At 36.3% G+C, this 20989-nt stretch overlaps 1 protein-coding gene across 2 annotated transcripts in view; it reads left to right on the top strand.

Annotated features, from left to right (window-relative positions):
* Positions 1 to 20989, top strand: part of ZNRF2 (zinc and ring finger 2) — a 99805-nt gene that overhangs the window by 62551 nt on the left and 16265 nt on the right. For both annotated transcript variants that reach the window (XM_088018546.1, XM_028119263.2), the window contains exon 3: positions 20441 to 20546. In XM_088018546.1, coding sequence (XP_087874672.1) covers positions 20441 to 20546 — 106 coding nt within the window. The remainder of the gene's footprint in view (positions 1 to 20440; positions 20547 to 20989) is intronic.

The following is a 20989-nucleotide window of genomic DNA, read 5'->3' on the forward strand; positions in this document are numbered from 1 at the left end:
GGCTCCCTCCTTCTGTGCAGTCTGCCAGAGAATGTAATGTACAGACTCACTGAAATGTTGAAGATAACATTGCACCAGGCAGTCAGACTTGGATTCCCATGTGTACAAGCAGCCTTCTACTGGCCTGGCTTTCCATGTAAGAAAAAATGTACTTTTTCCTTGTATAGATACTGTGACTTTCCAGATGGTTGTGGTTCTCATTTTAAGTTATAAACTTGCTCTTTGCCTATGTACTGCATTTTCTTGGTTTTAAGACCCCCTCCACATGTTTTAATCTTCCTGGATACAGGATGCTTTCTGAACATGGCATATCTCTTATTAATTGAGGTTAAAAAAAATTTGCCAGCCATGAAGCAGGATTTTAAATAAGGAGGTAGTTTTCATTGTCTGAGTTTGTGTAAACTTTGCCTTTTGTGGAGTTTCTGTTATATGTGATTTGACATCTCTGTTCATTTATTTGCCTTGATGGTTACTGTGGTTGAGTTTTAACTTAAATGCGGATTCCTAATAGTTTTAAATGACTTCGTAAAGATTACATTATTATAGGACAGCATTGAAGTAAAGTCATTATTTCGCCCCATAAATTGTCAGGCAATGCAGTGAAATTGAAGGCAGTAGAAAGTATCAGATCCCTTATACTGTATATTGAATTAAGAAATTTCAAAATAGATGATATCCTAGAAGAGGCTGGCAAAACAAAAGCACAACTGTTCTAAAACCCACATGGGATTCCTATAGAAAATACAGTCACCATTGATTAAAGGTGAATCTGAGATGAAAAATTAAAAATATACAAGGAGTGAGAGCAGATGTGATTAGAATTACCACCCCCAAGAACTTTAGAACTATAGATTTATTTTTAAATCATTACAGTGGTAAAAGGATGAAGAGGAAATAAGTTAAAAAACAAACAAAAAAAAAGACATGGTGAATAAGACAGAAATTGAACCCTTTAGACTTCTGTCATTGAAATTAAAATCACAACTATTAACAGCAAATTAGAGCCATAAGGAGAATTAGGTATAAGATGGGTCTGAGGAAATTAAGCAGAGTGTAACAACGGTGGAGAATATGAGAGAGGTACATGGTATGGAGCCTGGGGCAAGAGCATCTACCATATATAAAATAATCTCAGAAAAAGAGATGGAGTTGACTTCTGGTTTCTAGCTCCACATGTAAGAAATTTGGAAGTAGCCACTCTGTCCTAACAACAAGTAAAAAGCTGAACAGACTGAGAAACCAATAACTTTTCTTGAATTCATAAGAGATGGGAGGACACAGGACAAACTGCCCCCTCTCCCTTAGTGATTGTAGAGACCAGAGTCTCAGGTTTAGCAGAGACTTAAGAGTGGGAACCACTGCAGGAAACCAGTGCCAGGGTAGATAAACCTGAACTGTAATTGATGAGTTGCTGGGGGCTCAGTGCAGACAAGTCTGAGGGTTTAAAACTCCAGGGACACCTAGTCACACTGGGGCCCCCACAGTTTTATAAGATTGTCCTCCAGGAGTTTGACCAGGTTCCCATTATAAATATGGGAAAAGAATCCCCTCCTGCTTCTGGTAAGGGGAGGGAGAGAGGGACCATTTTGAAATATACCAGAGGATTCTGTTCTTAACAGGGCCTGCTTCAGAGAAACTAGTTAACCAGAGCCTGACTGACCTGGGAGAAGGGAAATACTCAACTCCAGCCCAGTCTAGCCATCCTGGTCCACCTAGTGAGGGATGAAAAAACCTGAGAAATATTTATCAAGTTTACAGTCCAAAGGCATAGGCTCACTAAAAGACTGTGGGACTAAAGGTACAACGTATGTATGATGGGAGATGGAATTGGCAAGAGGCAATGTTTGAAGGGAAATGGCAGAGAACCTTCTAGAATTGTTGAAAGACAGGAATTCTCCAATTTTCAGGAGCATTATAATGCCAAGTAGTATAAATAAAAATAAAATCATACCTAGAGACACCATAAACCAAGTGCCAAATGAAAAGAGAAAAATGTTAAAGTAACCTGAAAAATATTTTACCTTGTTCCACTTGCGTTAGTATTTCTTTTCTTTCTTTTTTTTTTTTTTAAGATTTTATTTATTTATTTGAGAGAGAGAGAATGAGAGATAGCACGAGAGGGAAGAGGGTCAGAGGGAGAGGCAGACTAGCAGGGAGCCTGGGACTCGATCCCGGGACTCCAGGATCATGACCTGAGCCAAAGGCAGTCGCTTAACCAACTGAGCCACCCGGGTGCCCGTGTTAGTATTTCTAAAATGCTTTTTGTTTTGTGTAGTAATTTAAAATTTAGTATGTGTTAACATTATAAAGGCAATGGATCAGGCATGGTCATACAAGAAACTTAAACACTTACAGTCTTACCCATTATATGCCATCATGAAAATTGTATGCCTATAAGACACTAAATTCAGTTTTACTGCCCTACTTTTAATACGTAACTGCTCAAAAACAGCACCAGTTTGCATTTAAAATATTAAAAAGAACAGCAGTACTTTGAACAAAGTACTAACTTTGAGTTCAGCTTGCTGAGTTCAGATCCTTATTTTACCACTTAATAGCTATGCCATCTTGGTCTTGGTTTTCTCTCCCAGAAATTTAGGGCTAGAAGTAGTGCCTCTAATAGATTTATTTTAAGAATCAAGTGAGAAATCATGCATAGTCTTTGTAGTAATGAGTGCTAAGTAAACAAGACTTGTTCTTACTAAGAGATACTACCTTTGACTTGGAGTAGGTGCCTAATATGCTAACAAATCTGCAATTCCTTTGATATTTTAAAAGCCCGTAGTTATTTAATTCCAAATTAGATGTCTGAAGGTCTTGCACAGCAGTAATAGTTGTGTAAGATATGGAGAAGCAGGGGGCGGGGATTCGACTATCTGCTCTCACATGATGTGACAATTTAAAGCTGCAATTTAATTAAAAAAATACTTCCTGCTTTTTACGAGCAACTTGGTGGCCTACACGGCTAAAATCTGAAATCTGAATTTGACAGGCAGATTGCTTAATCTTGTGGAATCCTAGATCCTTTCATCCTCCCTATTAATAGAAGTACTGTGGAAAGTACAGTGACTACACGTGGATAACTTTATCTGGAGATACATTCTTTCTTTATAGCATCCTTTCAAAGGAGATAGGTAGAATAGAAGTTGAAGTAACATACATAGTTCCGTAGAATAGAAGTTGAAGTAAAATACATAGTTGAGTGAGAAGGAAGTTCTGACAGATTCTAAAGCATGAGGTAGGTTTCAGATTCCATTTCTGATTTCATTAATAAAATTTCAGGATGAGGACATTTCTTTATTTACCAATTCCTGATTTGTCTCATTTCGTAGATCTTTCATATCATTCATCAGTCTTGGCTCTTTTGTGCTCTCCTTATCCTTGCATCGCTTTCATAATGTTCATTTTTTTAAAAAAATCATTCTAACATTCAAAGTAAGCTTTCCTGATATTAAGAAATCGAAGAAACACAACAGAGACCCTAAAAAGACTAAGTGAACCGACAGTGTTTTGTCCTCAAAGGGAAAAAGGTTTTGTTCCCTGGTACTGTTCTTGTTTTGGTTAAGATGTGTGATATTGACAAAGTCTTATTTTCAAGGAAGTCTATCTAATACGAATACAAATACAGTGCATTTCCAAAGTTCTCATTTTTTGTGTGTTTTCCCTCTATAAGAGCAAAGCTAGGGTTCAGCCAATGTCTGTCAACAGTTTTGCCCTTTTACAAAATAATTTATATGTATAGAAAAGTGCATAGTAAAAGATGATCTATTTAGATAGACCTTGAAAGGATTAATAAGGTTTGGAGAGAAAAGGAGGGCCTGTTGAGGAATAACAAGTAGGCCGGTTTGGGGCAAGGGAAAACAGTAAGAGAATCGAAGATGAGGCCTTATAAAGAAGTTTTTAAAATGAATTGTTTCGAACTTGGATCTTTCATATGCAAAAATGTTTGTAAAAATAATTTCTTTAAAGACCAGTTTAGAGAATGGTGTGGTACTTGATGTGGAAGTGGTTAGGTGAAGCACTGGGAGGAGAAAGCCATGTCAGAGGCATTTCAAAGAGAAGATGAGTTGGGCTTAGTGAGTCTAGAAAGGGGAGGGGGAGGAGTGTTGGTTCCAAAGCTCCCCAGAGTTTCCCAGCTGTGATATGAAACTGCTCTGCTATGCATAGGGCGGGAAGAGACCAGGGAGAGGCCAGAGACCAAAGGAAGAGACAGACCAGTCCAAATTGGTAGGTGACAGCTTTTTGTTTTTGTTTTTTTTGTTTTTTTTTAAAGATTTTATTTATTTATTTGAGAGAGAGAGAGAGAGAGAGAGCACGAGAGGGAAGGGTCAGAGGGAGAAGCAGACTCCCCGCCAAGCAAGGAACCCGATGCGGGACTCGATCCCAGGACTCCAGGATCATGACCTGAGCCGAAGGCAGTCGCTTAACCAACTGAGCCACCCAAGTGCCCCAGTTTTTGTTTTTTTAATATTTACTTAAGTAATCTCTCCATCCAAAGTGGGGCTCGAAATCACAACCATGAGATCAAAAGTCGCAAGCTCCTTCGACTGAGCCAGCCAACCAAGCCAGCTCTGGTTGGTGACAGTTTTTATAAGCAAGGGAATTTACATACGAGGCTTATCTTGGGCAGCAGCAATACTAGTAGATCCCTGCCTGCCAAATCTTAAGACTATATAGAGCCCTAACTAGGTTTAGTCGCATATATTGTCCAGATGTTCTCAATACCACATAACTGTCTCAAGGCTGTACCCTTGAGGCAGCTTCTGGGAGTGGGGAAAGGAAGCAGAAAGCACATTTTAAGGACAGAGGACGGGGTGAGGAGCCTCCAGATTGCCAGGGTCCAGCTAGTGAGTCAGCCTGCAGTTATAATAAGCTTCTCCAACAAGGAGTCTCAGGTGACTCGAGGGTTAGAGGTAGAGTGACTCAGTTTGGGGTGAAGAGATAGTTAAGAGAGTACCTGGTTCCTCTAAACAAAATGCCAGGGATGTTGAATTTTTGCAAAATGTGAAAATTATGAAATGTGATTTCCCCCCCCGCCAAGGGAGGAGTAAGGATTTTGCAGAGAGTCACTGAATATTTTGTTGAGTTCAAGAAAGATTTTAGGGAGGACTATTAAAGAAATGCTTGTGAATAGTTTTTCAGTGACCATTTATTACTTGCATAACTTTTTTTTTTTTTAAATGCTTTTTCTCCCCCTCTTTAAGTCACAGTAGCCCTGATAATTCAGAATACTTCCCTGGATTTGCCTCTGAGATGGCCTTGAGTAGTATCTCCCCAGCCACTGAGTGGTTTGGTTTCAGGGAAGGCAATATTAGAGTGGCTCTGCATTGTGGGGGGATTGTATTTAACTCTTAACACTTTTAAGTGTATTAAGGTAATATAACAATAAAAGCCATAACGGATATATTCTAGATAGTCCTATTCCTTTGCCATCTAAATATTTATAAGATTTATGATTTGCTTGGTTTCTTCCATTTTCTGCTAGACTGATTTGGGATCTCCAGGCTTCTTGACCTCTCAGCACCTCCTAGATTATTGTTACTTGGGTGTCCTTTTACCTTAATCTCTTTAAACTGTACTCCTTAGCATTTATCTCAGTCTGAGATTTAGTATATATAAAGAAAGTTTTATAAGAAAATGTTCTTGTTATTTACTAGATAACTACTCATTTCAGTTTTTAATCTGCTTGATTCAGGAGTTAGCTAGAAAAAAAAGGCTGCATTTCAAAAGATACATTTTGGGGGGAGGGATGTGTGTAATGAGAAGTCATTTTGATGTAGATACTAGATTTACTTTTTAAAAAAAATATATATATATTTCTAAAAAGTTGAGTTTGGTTACATTATTGAAATAGTCTGTATCCTTGCTTATGACTGACAGATTTAGGAAGGAGTTTGTTACGGTATCCCCTCTGGTTATAATTTTACCAATTTTTTTTAAGTTTATTTATTTTATTTTTAAGATTTTTTATTATTTATTTGACGGAGGGAGGGAACACAAGCGGGGGAGGGGGAGTGGGAGAGGGAGAAGCAGGCTTCCCGCTCAGCAAGGAGCCAGATGCAGGGCTCAATCCCAGGACCCTGGGACCATGACCTGAGGCAAAGGCAGACGCTTAACGACTGAGCCACCCAGGCGCCCCTAAAGTCTTTTAAATTTCTTTTGGTGATATTTGCCTTGCAGCACATTTTTTCCTGGCTTTATATATTTCATAGCTATGTTATTTGCCCAAATATTTGTGCTTTATTTTCCTTTTGCATTGAATGTTTTTATATTATACGCTTCTCTCTTCTGCTTTACCTAATAGTTTGTTTTATCTGATATTATTTTGACTAATGCAAAAACTGAGGGGCCTGAGATTTTACCCTTCCTGCAAGCTGACAAGTTAGCCTGCCACAGTTCCATGGATTCTGGCAGAAACCAGAATCAAAGGACTTTTTAATGTTATTAATCATAACAATATCAGCATTTTCTTGTGCCCCTTCCTCCAGCCTCAATTCCCACAGGGTGATGTGAGAGGAGCCAGGTGGTATCTGCACACTCATTGAGTTGCACTGCAGAAAAGGAACCCTGAGCTTAGTTAGGGAACCTGAATGTTTTATGGTGGGAAGTAAGCAGGTCTGCCCTTGGCTCTGGAGAAGACACTGCCTCTGTCTTCCAGGGCTGTTTGCTTTACAAAAATCATTGAAAAGAGTCTAAGACATGCTGAAACATGAGAGACCTAGGGAGAATTGTCTCCCAATGATTTCTTTTTGTTTACATTCACCTGCTGTCTTTTTGCTCACCCCTTTCTTGTAATTGATTTTAATTTTGTGTTTGAAGAGGTAACATGTTTGCAGTGGTTCCAATGCAAAGAGACACGAAGGATATCCAGTGAAGTCTCCCTCTCACCTCAGTCCCTCAGTCACCCTTTCCAGAGGCAGGCAATACTACCAGTTCTTGTGATCCTTCCAGAGATACTTACTGCATATGTAAAGGTATACACATAATCTGCCCCCCACACTTTTTACATGGTGATATCATGCTGTAGATGGTTCTGAACCTTAAGTTTTTTTCATAATATATCCTGGAAATTACTCCAAATGAGTTCCATTGTTCTTTACAATTACCTTATATTTTATAGGTGGGCGAGCCACAGGTGATTAACCAGTCCCTTGTTGATGGATTTTAAATTGTGCCTGGTGTTTTGTATCTGTATGAGTAGGTTTGTGGGACACAGTCCCGAAAGCCTTGCTTGGTCTGCGATGTATGCGAATTTGTTATTTCTGATAATACTTGGAGTTTTACCTTTAGTGTGGTGCTGGAGTGTATTTGCTAGTATTTCAGTTAGGATTTTTGCAAAACTAAGATTGGACTGGTTTGGGCGTAATCTTTTTTTGAGTCTTAGAATCATTGTTATGCTTGCTTCAGAAGAAATCATTTAGATTTCCTTTTTGTATGCTCTGCAGCTGTATAAATAGCATTCAGATTCTCTGAACTTCAAAGGTTTGGTGTAACTCCCTGCGGAAGTGTCTGGGCCTCATGCTTTTTGAGGATAACTCTAAGAGCTCTCTCCGATTTCTATAGAAATAATCTGTTTGGATTTCTGCCTTCAGTCTGCTTTGCTTCTTAAAAGTAAAGTAGAAAGTTACCTATTTCATTGCTGCATATTGTTAGCAAATTAGTCTCTTACGGTTTTTTATTTTCTGCCTAAATGTGATTGTTTTCCCAATTTTTTCTTAACTTATGTATCAGTGTTTACTTTCTTTCACCCTTTTTATTGTTGGCCTTAAATACCTTTGGGTCTATCATTTTTTTCCTGTTTTAGAATTAATTTCTTAGGCTTTTAAAAATATTTTTTATTTCTTCTGATTCCTTAGATGTGCTTTTCCTTGTCTGTTGTCTTGGGAGTATTAATTCGTTTTCTTTCATCCTTTCTTCTTTTCCTTCCTTCCTTTTTCAGCATAAATATGCAAGGCTATGAGTTTTTCTCTTATATTTTAGCTCTGCTCCATAGATTCTGATATATAGTATTTTATCACTATTACTTTCTTTTTGTTGTTTAGATATTTTATATTTAGGGGATCTCTTCTTTAGCTCAAAAGTTAAGGGAGAGTCTTTAAATTCCCAGGTGTTAGGTGCCTTTTTTCTCCAGTTTTGCTATTTGTTTTCTAGTTTTACCGTATTATGATCGGAGGATGCTATCTGTACTATTTTTGTATTTTTAATTTACTAAGTTTTTTCTTTGTGGTTTAACATGTCATTTTTGGCAAACGTTCCATATTCATGTTCAATTTAAGGTCTTCTATATCCATCTTGTTTTATTTGATCTGTCATGGACTGAGGTGAATTAAAGTTTCCTACTGCTGACGTTTCTATTTTTATTTGTATTGCTTGTACTTTTTTGCTTTATAGAATGTTGCTATGATTTTGTTATTCATAATCATTATAACTTAGGTGCAAATTGCATCTTTTAGTATTTAAAGGGTTCTGTGTCTCCTTTAATGCTTTTTGCACTGTGACCTTGTCTGATATTAAGAGTGTAATTCTTTCTCTCTCTTTTTTTTTTTGTTTGTATTTTCCTGATAAGTGTTTTCTTTGTATTTCCATCTTTCATCTTTTTGTTTCAGATATACTTCTTGTGTACAATACAGGGTTAATTTTATTTGGAATCCAATCTAGTCTTTTTTTTTTTTTACTGTGTTGTATTAGCCCATTTACATTTAGTAATACAGCTAGTTTTAATTCTGTCATTTTATATTATACTTCCTGTTTTTATAGCTTTTTAAAAACATTTCACCAAGTAGCCAGTTTTTCTTTGCTCCATATTTCTTCTTTTAGTTAGGAAGAACTGTATTTCTTTTTTTAGAGATTAATTTCATAAGTGTGACTATAACTATATAATCTTGATGCTCATATTTTTACACGCTGTTAATTTTTATGAGCAGTGATGAAATACGAAATGATGAATGAAATGATAAAAATTTTTCCTTTTTTTTTTTTTAAGATTTTATTAGAGAGAATGAGCAGGGGGTGGAACATAGGGAGAGGAAGAAATAGACTCCCCACTGAGTGGGGAGCCCCATGTGGGGCTTGATTCCAGGACCCTGAGATCAAGACCTGAGCCAAAGTCAAATGCCTAAACAACTGAGCCACTCAGGCGCCCCAATTCCTTTCCTTCTTCTATATCCTGATTTTGGTTATTGCATTATCTCTTGTTTACTTTTTAAGAGTATTAAATATATTTACACTTCTGTTATTTGCTTTGTCAGCTTTAAATGATACTTAAATTATTAAAGATAATAATTAGCTCTTTTGCCCTTAATTTAGGTTTTCAGTTTATACAATCCCTAATCATAATTCCCATGTTTATTTTGATCTTAGAGTTAAGTAGATTTAATTCTCACTGCCGGTCCTTTTGCTTTGGTTTTCTAGGCATCTCTTGATTAGCTGAAGTTCATCCTCATGTAAATCTTTTGAGAAGGGTTCATGGGAAATAATTTTCTAGACTTCTTGTTTAGGTGTGAAATCTTTGGGTTACACTTACTTTTCTGGAGGGTATTATAAACATTCTTCCAATCTTGTAGTGTTAAAATGCTACTGTGAAGGAGTCTGACACCAGTAGGATATTTTGGAAATAGATTTGGGTTTTCATGGCTAGGTTTTTTTTCTAGGACTCAGTGTCCCCTTCAAATATGCAGCTTTAGTTATATTTTCATTTCTGTAATGTTTTCTGGAATTTTATTTTAAGTAATCTCAGCAACCAACGTGGGGCTCAAACTCATGACCTCGAGATCAAGAGTCAAATGCTCTTCCAACTGAGCCAACCAGGCACCCCTTGAATTTTATTTTTGACTATAGATAAGCCGTTGGATCTCTCGTTTTCAATAGATACCATTTTTTTCTCTGTTTTTAACATTTTCTTCATTTCCAATTTATTTTTCTTGTTTCTGACTTCTTTTGTCCCTGTGATTTCAGGAATGTCTGCTCTTTCTTATGCATCTAGATTCACCTTCATTTTGTAAGTCCTTTTTCCTTCTCTTTTTCATCTTCACTCCTGAGCTGTTACATCTTTGCATGTGCTCTAGGATAGTTGCTTCCCTGTGTTGCCCTGAGTTGTTTGTTTGTTTGAATTCATGGCAAATAAGTTGATTTGTTGAGACTGAATAGTAGATTACACTATTCGATTTAATATTTTAAAGCTGACAAATTTGGAATTATTCTGTCACTTATTTTTTATTTTATTTGTTCTTGTCCAGCTTCTCTGGATTGATCAAGTTGCTTTCCCTTCCCTCTAAATTAATCCACAACTTTACTATGCATCTTGATATTCCTGGTTGATTACCTTACTTTAATGTGTATCTTTAAACATATTTTTCTGTCATATTCTATCAAAATTAAGGGTTTTTTTTTTGTGTGTTCTTTCCCTCACCTCCTCCCCTACTATCTGCAATTCCTGGATGTTACGAAACAGTTTGCATTCTACATCATTAAGTTTGCATTGGTGAAATACTGTTTTCATTTCAAAAACCTATGGTTATAATACAGTTTCAGTCACAGTATTATCTATTTACATTTCACTTACACATGTTTAATTGCTCACTGCGGTTTTTTATACTCTTTATTTTTGTGTATATTGAGATTTTTGTTCTTCTAATTTTCTTTTCTTAGAAGCATTTCCATGAATTATTTCCTTAGACAACCTTTCATAGATTATATACTTAATGAGCTGTTGCATGCACAAATGTTTTTGGTTTGCCCTCATATGGAATACAGGATATTGTTATTTCAGGGTTTTTTTTTTAAGTCTATAAAATTGTTCTATTCTCTAACTACTAGTATTATAGATGAGAAGTCTGGCTAGGTCTCACTATTTTTCATTATAAGTTACCTGTTCTTTACATTTGAAAGCGTACAGGTCGATTTTGTGCTTTGAAGGTTGGAAATTCAATTTTTTTTCCCAGAATGTGTCTGTTTTAGTGTTTTTCTACCCTACTCCCATCTCTCTAATTAATCCTGCATAAAGCTTCATGAGCCCTTTCAGTTTAAAAAGTCTTTAGTCAGCTCAAGGATTATTTTCTTCTAGTATTTCTTTCTGTGTTCTTTTTTCTCTTTCTGTAATTTCTTTAATTTCAATATTAGAACTGGATTTGTCCTCTGTGTCTGTTTTCATTCATGATTTTGGGTTTTTGTTTTTTAGTTTTTTTTGGAGTTACTTACATGACATTATTCTAGATTACTAATTTAGTTTTCTGCAATGACCTTTCTTTTATCCTTTCTCTGAAATATTAAAAAATTATAGGTTGTGGTTCTAGGAAGTTCTGCTTTATAAAGTTGTCGCACCTTCCTCGTCCCTCCATCCCTTCCTGGCTTCCTTTCTGCCATTTATTCTTTCTGACACTGCAGTAGGCATCGATTTCAATTCTTTATCTTGCTTTACCTTCGTTCACTTTGCTGTGTGTACTTAGCTCATGACCTTTCTCTGTTACGTAATGTCAGCAGTTGTAGAATCTCTCGACATACATGTAGATCATAGTGTTATTTCTTTCTCTGATAGAAGAAGAGCCTAGTGATCATTAACTTGGCCACACACTAAACCCTGTTTGTTTGAAGGTGTTAGGAAAGAAGTTTCCCTCCTCTTGGGTGCAGGGAGAGTTCTGTTGTCAGCCCAGTTTGGTGCTTTTTTTGGTTTCTCAGCGTCGAAGCAGCCTTGTTCCTTGTCCCCAGGAGAGTCACTCAGATACTGCTGACTGGTATCTGGTGAGGATTGGTAGACTTTGAGCAGGCCCATTGAAAAGAAAGAAACCTTACAAATGAGTGTATTTTCTCTGTCCTTAGAATATTTGTTAAAAACCCTTTTCATACTTGCTTTTTTTTGATTTTCATATGCTTTCATTACCTAAATCTTGATTTAGATTCTCCAGGATCCAGCAGTTGGTCACCATTATTCTAGTAATTTAGTAGCCAGAGTGAAAGGGGATCAAGAAAGAAGGTTCGGTTGCCATTGTTTCATGGCTCTTACTGTCAGAGCTACTGCTTCACACTTTGCTTTATCATTTCAGGACTGGACATTTTAAATAGCTTTCCTGTGCGTACATACTTTTAATACTTTACCTATCCATACTAATCAACCTAAAAGTATTTGTTGGCAAACTCAGTATATATCCAGTGCTTTCTGGTCGATTGGCTGATAACGTCGTGGGTAAAGAAGTCAGTACACTTAAAAAATAGTTCTGAGCTCATCTGAGTCATCAGACTGCAAAGTGCCCAGGCCACTGAAACAGCAGTCCCCGGCCTTGGGGCATTTTCTCTGTTCGTTGGCTGTTTCTTTGTCACTTGGTGTTTTCTCTGGTCTTCTGAGATCTTTTGCTTCATTAATTGTTCAAAAAATATTTTATTCAAGTACTTACTGTGTGCAAAACACTGTGCTGCATGCTAGAGGAAGCAGAGCATACAAGGTTCCCTGCCCTCCTGGAATTTACTGTCTTTATTACAGAGATTGCAGAGTATTGACTACATCTGACTACATTCTCTTAATTGGCTTACACAGTATCAAAATGGGTTTTTGTCAGTATTTTGAAAAATGAGAAATTTAACCTAAAAATCTAAATTTGCAGCTGCTTTAAATATATAGTATCTGGCCACACTGGGCCCTCATTCCTACATGGCATTCTGCCCCTTTAGATAGGACTGTGTGCATCGGTTTTTCGCAGTTAACCTCTTCACCCTTAAAACCAAGGCCAAAATTCGGTTGGCATTCATCGTCACAACTGTGCTGTTCTTTTCTCTTACAAAATGATTAAGGTGAGTTGCTCCTTGAATGTTTTCTGGCTATCCTCCTTCAGGCATTTGAGTTTGTGACCTTTGTATGATACTTATTAGCCTACTAATTATCTTACAGCCTCAGCAGAAAGCAGAAGGGAAAGACATCATGCTTCAGCTTCAGTCAACAAGAGCAGTAGACATATAATTGTAATACTCCTCAGATTCATTCTAACAAAGTGATAGAATCCTAGTTCCATAAATCTGATAATTCTGACATAATATGTATTTTTGCATGCTGTAATACTATTTGAGTTGACATTTTTCAGTTTACTTCAATAATACTGTAGTAAAATTTTGTTTATATTCAGCTGATAACTTAGTTCAAACCTTTTAGGTGTTTTCACATTTATTAGCTCTTTTGTTTTTAATCGTCAATATTGAAGACCATATGAGATATAGGTATGATGACCTGCAGTTTATTTGAAGAAAAACGAGGCTCAAAGAGGTTTGCACATTGTCCAAAGTCCAAGCCTGTTCTTTTTTCCATGAGACCGCCTTCTCCCGTTTGTACTATCTCATTAGATCTTCACAACAATCTTAAGAGACAGGTGGAGCAGGTTTCATCATTTCTTTTGATTGGAGAAAACAAACTCAGAGGAAGAGTCCTTTTTTGCCCGTGGTGCCATAGCTAATCTTCAGAACATGTCTGCTGCTTGCCAGGCACAGTGCTAGACATTTCACAGGTCTTCCTTCATCCTTCCCGCTCCCCTATGACATAGGTATTGTTACTCTGATTATATTCCTAAATAAGTTGAAGAGTTGGAATTTGAATCTAGAGCTGTGTGTAAGTAACACTTTTTTTTTTTTTTGCTTTATCCTATTACCAGGTTGCTTGACTCTCTGTAGTGCCATGAATAGCCTACATTATAATTTAACACATTAATCTAATTTTAAAAGTACACAATAATAAGCTTGAAAATTAGCTTTTTTGTATTTTTAGGACTCGTGTTTTCTCTCTGCATTGATTCAAAACAAAGGTGGACCAAATTTAAATTTAGTTAAAAGTCTATATTTTCTATTTTTGTATATGTTCAGCAGTTTCTGAATATTCCTATACTTTTTAGTGTGGACAACTTGTCTGAGAAAATGACTTGTTTAGAGTTCAGCAAATCAGTGTATTGGTTGTGAATTTTGGTTTATTGTTGATTTGTGATAGGGAGGGGGCATAGGATAGTTCTCTTGACTTGAAGATTGGGGAATAATTCGGTAATCTAATAATTTCTTAGGTGACTTTGACTTTCGGCAGCTTGTTGTATACCTAATTTTATATAATACGCAGCCCTAGCTGGCCTTTTAAAGTAAGTTAGGAACAAAAGGCCCAAGAAAGCTAAATCTATTAAGTATTGAGTTTGTGTTCCTTTTGTATATTTTACCTTTTAGAGTTTCTAGTTTGAGTTCCATTTTATTCCACTTACATTTTCATTTTCTTGGAGAAGGTGCCAAATGTCTGTATTTCCAAAAATATTCCCAAGAATACACATTTTTCCTTGAAAGTCATCAGAAGAGTCACAAGTTCTATCCCACTTTTAAAGAATTAGTCTTAATATTAAATGGTTTCTTTATTTTTTTTTTAAGATTTTATTTATTTATTTGACAGAGACACAGCGAGAGAGGGAACACAAGCAGGGGGAGTGGGAGAGGGAGAAGCAGACCTCCCGCTGAGCAGGGAGCCCAATGCGGGGCTCCATCCCAGGACCCTGGGATCATGACATGAGCCGAAGGCAGATGCTTAACGACTGAGCCACCCAGGTGCCCCTATTAATGGTTTCTAACGTTGCAAATGATAAGTAGCTCTATGTATAGTCAGTTCTCAGTTATATTTAAAGAAAGCATTAGAGGAAGCCAGTCATTCCTAGTTGAACCAGAGGGTCTGAAAAGGATAAAAGCAGAGGTTGACCATGAACTTTGAGTTTTAGACACTCTAATAAATAAAGGTCACTCCCTTGTTTTTATTGATATAGTTGTCTTATAGTGAAAATGGCAGTTTCCCTCTGTTAAGTATCATTTCTACTTCCCCTTACGATATTTAAGTACAGTAACAGCTCACGGATCTATAATGTTAACTTTGTCTTTTAAGTCCATTAGAGATAAATTTATTTCTGAAAGTATTTATTAATAAGTCCTGTGAGCCCCTATTTTTCATTCTTTGAGTAATTGCTTCTTACTAATGTTATGAATTTTTTTAATTCTTGATTTTTCTAGGGATTATTTCACATTTCAGCTGCTTTTGTTTTCTACTGCTATCATTGAGGGTTCAAGAACAAAAAATAAGTCTTCAGGTAACATGCCTGATCCATGGTAGTGCTTGGCATTGTATTTTGCTGAAAAGATCATATATCTGTTTGGATGCTTGATCTGAAAATAAAGTTGTGATGATTATGAAATTTTCGCATGGAGTTTTCTTGGCTGCCTCTAACAAATTTGGTCTTATTTGTTCTCTTTCTTTTCAAAGGATTTTTTTGGGGGGGGGGAGCTGTCTGCTTTTTTTCATGTCTTGATCTGCAATAATTATATGGATATGTGCTTGTACTTGCTAAATATTTTAATTTTGCATATTGGGCTGCTTGAATTTTAAATAATTTTTTTGGGCAATGCAAATTAAGAGCTTGAGGCTATAAATGAAATAGCAATCTACAGAAGTTTTTAATTAGTTTATAAATGTATGTTCCTTATCTATCCTATATTTTCAGGTTTTGTATTTTACTAAAATGAAGGACAGTTAAAATTCAGTTTCTCAGTTGCACTGACCACATTTCAAGTGCTGTTTTCAGGCCATATGTGGCTAGTAGCTACCAATTCAGGCAGCACAGATAAAAAGACTGTTTCTGTCATCACAGAAAGTTCTAATTGGACAGGGCTATTTCCCTGTCCAATAGAAGGAAGTAAGCAGTAAAGTATAAGCTCATTTCTGATACCAGTTTTGACAGCAGCTTGGTAACTTCAGAAGATAAAGCAGTCTTGAGCATACTTCCTCTAAATATGTAGCCATCTCTTGTAGCAAAATTCATGTAATAAACAGGCCAGCGACTTAGCCTTAATTTGAATCCTGATCCCAGAACTTAACTTAGGTTAGTAATTTCTGATAAGTTACTTAACTTCTTTGAGCCTCAGTTTCCTTATCTGTAAAAAAGAGGTAGCATTAGTTACCTCATAGGATTAATAAATAAATAACAATATATGTAAAGATATGTAATGGGACATTTATAGTACTTTTAAATATAGAATGAAGCCAAAACATTTAAAAATTAGGCAGTGTTGTTTGCCTGGACTTGTTCACACCCTTGAAACTATAATAGGTCTCTAGAAATAGGTCAAGAGTATTCTGTAGTAAGTTTCTGGTGGCCATGGGATTATTTATGACACCGTGTGAAGTTGAAACAGCTAGAATACCAGAATGAGGAGAAAAAGAGAAAAATGACCAACTTTATTTTTGGAGAAGTCTGAAAAGTGCTTTCTGATAACAATGGTAATAAAAACGAATATTTTGTATAATGTTTTGATAACTTATAAAGCTTTTCACATAACTCTTTAAAATTTCATCTCTATAATATTTTGGGTACCTTTATACTAATATTAAAGAAGAGTAAAAGGAAACTCAAAGTTGACCAACTTTTTGGAGATTACATAGCTAACTGAAAGGATGGAGATTCCTATTTTCAACTTTAAATCTTATGCTCTTCCTACTTCGACATGCTGTTCAATTGATAGCAGTTGTGTTTCTGAGACAGGTGTATATTTCAGCATCTCCAGGGATGGGGCCCACGTATATGTAATTTATTTTCTGTATTGAGACAGAATGCCTACCCAAGTGATCCTGGTGCCCACCTCTGGTTAGAAATCATTGCTCTCTTCCTGCTTTAATTCTTCTTTTCCTGTATCAGTACATCTAAATTAATGCATACACCATATGAATAAGACAAAAAAAAATGAGACTGATAAACAGTACACTGATTTAACTTTTAGTGTTCCAAATGTTTAGGTAGGACATCAGCAACACTTGAAAAAACAATAAAAGTGTTTCTATTCACTATCTTTAGTGCCTCCCCATTTATAAGTGCTTGTGGAGAGCAGGAATCCAGTCAGACTAGCTAACTATGGAAGTTAAATCTCTTAGTGTTCCTTTCTCTGCTTCTTTAATAACAATTTTGGCTATTAATAGTCTGCCCTCGATGTATTGCAGTCCTAAAATGTTGACTCCATATTGCTTATAGTAGTATCTTTGTGAATGTTTTCAATTGATTGGCTAAAGATTTTTAACATTTTTTCCCCCAGCTGTCTTGAAGATGCTTCAGTATCCTGGACTTTGTGGTTTTTCCCAACCGTATTTAAGTCTGAATGTTTCCCATTACCAAGCTCAAAACTTTCCTTTGAATGGAAGGGCACTGTCATAATGGGGTAGCAGAGGGGAACATTCTAGCAAACCCCCCCATGTAGGCAAAAATGAACCGTGTTGCATAGTGAATTTTCAAATTATGCATTTGGTATTTGAGACAGTAACTGGGGTTTTGCAGTGAGTGAACTGTCTTTTGACTCAGAGTTGCTTATCAAAATGCAGTTGAGTAGTGGCTGTCTATAACATGTTAACATTTACCTCTTAATTTTCCGAGCAGAGATCATTTCACTAGAAGCTATTTACAGTGAATGTAGGCTGCTTCTGCATTGAAATTTGCTTGGAATGTTGTTGTATATAGGTGCACCTTTCTTAACATAGAATATATAGTTCTGATTATTTTTCATTACTAGGGCTTAGGGAGCTTATGATTAAATGGCTGACTTTAATATGGCATTTTAGATTAAACTAAAATGATTTTTTAACTTAGTACTTGCAAAGCATAACATTATATTCTTAAAATAAATATCATTATGTTAATTATATGCAGAGTATATTTGTCTTTGTTGTACCGTAAATAAATTTACTTAAAAACAGGATAAAACCAAGACCTTCAAGATATTAAAATTTTCCCAACTCAGAGATTTTTAAAAACCTTTTGTAATAAAGAATTGAGACTTGGTCTTAGGTCACCATAAAAGTATTGTTAAAAGACACTTATTTTTCTGTGAACGGTGCATTCAGAAGCTTATACTTAATGATTCTAGTTCTTTTCATTTGGTGCTGACAATCTGTTACATAGTAGTATATGGCAAAAAATAATGGCAATGCTTTTTCCTTATTTTTTAAAAGCTGGCCTATCTCATTTTCTTAATATAAGATAATGAAGATTATATGGTTCCTTTTGACTTAAATCTAGATGCAATATTAATGTATTCCAAAAGGTAGAAAATGTGATACCATGTTTCACCAGTTCTAAGACACACTTCATACTTTAACAGCTCTGGAAAATGAGATGCATCTTAAAGTTGATTTGTGTCATTTCAGTGGTGGGGTTTTGGGGGGTTTGTTTTACTTATGTGCAGACTAATGGTACATGTTCTAATCATTGATGTCTTAGGCTTGGTAAAAAGTGATGGTTGATTTTTTTGAAGTTTGTTGTAGAACTCAGACTCATTGTTAATGATGTGGTATATCTTTGCGGTGAAAGATATCGAATAGATGCTGTGAGAATATACTGTTATTATTTGGAGTTATAGACCTTTGCTAAGATCTTTTAGTGTCTCCTTCACATCCTCTCACTGCTGTCATCCTAGTGTCAAATGGCAAAACTAAAACAATTCAGTAATGAGTTTGCTGTATTTTATTCAAGGGAAAATAATCCATAGATTGAGGGAGTACAGTGCCTCACGAGCACTTCCGAAGGTATTTTTTTGAGAGCGACTTTTATATAATGTTCGAAGAGGCAGCCCAAAGCAGGGCATGATTGGGTAGAAGGTCCTGTTTTCTAGGGTAACGTAAGCTAGCTAAAGCCAAGCTGGAGGATTGTGACTGGTGTTACGTTGCCTTGATAGTGAGATGTTCTCCTTAAGTGCAGGATGATTGAGGTTTAGATTTGTGACATGGGTGGGGCCACTGGAGTGGCCTCCTTTTGTGGGTTCCAATATACCACTAATTAGGTTTTTTTACACTAGACTGGTTTCCCATCTGTGGAAAGCTATCCAGAACAGTAAGAAAAAAAATGGAGATCAGGAGAAGGAAGGAAAGACTTGGGCTCAGGGTGGGTGGAGTGGAGGTAGTGGACGGACCTCCAGGGTGAAGAGGGGAAAAGTGGGGACAAGACACTAGAGGGGGTTGTTAATGAGAACATTATCCATTTACCCAGCTTTGCTTATCCTGGCCAAGTCTCTGATTGTGGCATGTCAGCTTGTGAACTACCCAGTAGTTAGCTAAAGTCATCTCAACCATATTCCCTAAATTCTGAACACATGAACTTTTCATTCCAAGGCCTTTTTCCGCAGAGATTGCCCTGTTACCCCCTCCAGCCTTACGGGTAAATCATCTGTCTGCTGGTATAGACCCAGTAGAGTCTGTGTTTCCTCTTAATGTGCTGTCTCAATATGAATAACTGAAGGGCGAACTACTTCTTAGAGAATGAATTTTTCTACAATGAACGATTACAGATAAATGCACAATTAAATTCGTTGGTTTTTATAAGAGGTGTGGGAGTACCAGGCAAATAATTTTAGGAACTTCCCTACCTTGCACTGTCTTTCAGCATTAGGTAGAAATTGGTGTAGTCTTTTCTCTTTAGCCTATTTGATTTTTATTTCCACAGACAGTAATTTAGTTATTTGTGGTATAAATTCATATTGCATGGTCCTGCTTTAGTTTTCCATTCTCAACACTTACTGAGTATACATTCTCATACATTTGACAGTTTCTCTAAACTTTACAGCAACAGCATGTTTTAGTTATTCGTCATTTTATCTGGCTAACATCTCTGTTTTAGGCAAGATCCTTTTAAAAAATTAAGCTTTAACATTAATAAAATATTTACTCAGTATAAAACATAAATTGAAAGAACCTTCCCCCCCCCCCCCAAAAGGAATTTTCACTTTGTAAAGGGTTTTACCATAGCAGTGTTTTAAACACTGTGCAGGGCCCTCTGGAAGCCAGTCTAATTAATTGCTGCCTGGTGTCGGCCGGGTATTGTTCTGCAAAAGGATTAAGAAGAATTGTTGCCTGTCTGAAATCCTCAAGTTTCCAAAAGTCCCTTTCAGAATCTACACAAAACTTTAATCTACCTTTGGATTTTCTTGAATTAAGCAGACCTTTTTAAGAAGTCCCATATTCAGGGTGATTTCTTTAACTTACCCAATTTTGTTATTTTAGAATTTTAAAAATTATAATAGTATTTTCATGTCTTTTCAGCCACATTACAGTCTAAATTTTTTTGAACTATCCTGGGCATCAAATTAATATTGATTAGTAAGAGAAGGAAAATAAATTCCAAATTGCAAATAACTGACTTGCTGATGAAGTTTTATAGCAAAATCCTTTGCAAGTCGGAAGATTCTGCACTGTTCTTGCTTACTGTAATGCCTCAGTGAGATGTAAATGGAAATAAGATGCTGTCTATGAGTAAAGGTAAATATTATTCACTGACTTATGAATAGTATTTCAAATATGGGTGCTGAGTTTTATGTATTTCTGACAAAATATGCCAGTCACCACTCTTTATAAATTAGTGTTCCTGTAATTTGTCTTTCAGTTTTATTGTCCTGAATTCATTTTCTCTTTCCTCAGAGGATGTACTGAGTAAAGATGCTGGGGAATGTGCAATATGCCTTGAAGAACTGCAGCAGGGAGATACTATAGCACGACTGCCTTGTCTATGCATATATCATAAAGGGTAAGTTTCTTTTTATGTTAACCAAGTTGATAGTAGAGTAAGCGATGCTTCTCAAAATTTCAAACATTGCCCTTAGGGCTGAAAAGTTTTCTTCTTAATTGAAACTCCCTTCCCCTGTTTCTTAAAAAAAATAACAGCCTTTTTTACCTGCTAGAACTAAGATTAAAACCCACATCTGTTTGTATCCAAAAATCTACCATTTGTTAAACATCTCCTGTTACCCAGGTATTGTCCATAACAGCTTAGCTAGGTTATCTCACGTAAACCTTGGAACAATCTCATCCTGTAATTGAGGGAATAAGCCGAGGGACCATAGGAAATCACTTCAAGGTCACATGGCTAGCAAATGGAAGAGCTGAGATTTTAGCCATGTCTGACTCTAACATCCATCTAGATTCTCATAAAGTATTCTTAGTTTCAGAGCAACACAGGACAATTTTTAG

This window comes from Eumetopias jubatus, unplaced genomic scaffold (genome assembly GCF_037043125.1).
Source record: "Eumetopias jubatus isolate StellerSeaLion01/CBP00866 unplaced genomic scaffold, mEumJub1_p1.0 scaffold_14, whole genome shotgun sequence".
Lineage (NCBI taxonomy): Eukaryota > Metazoa > Chordata > Mammalia > Carnivora > Otariidae > Eumetopias > Eumetopias jubatus.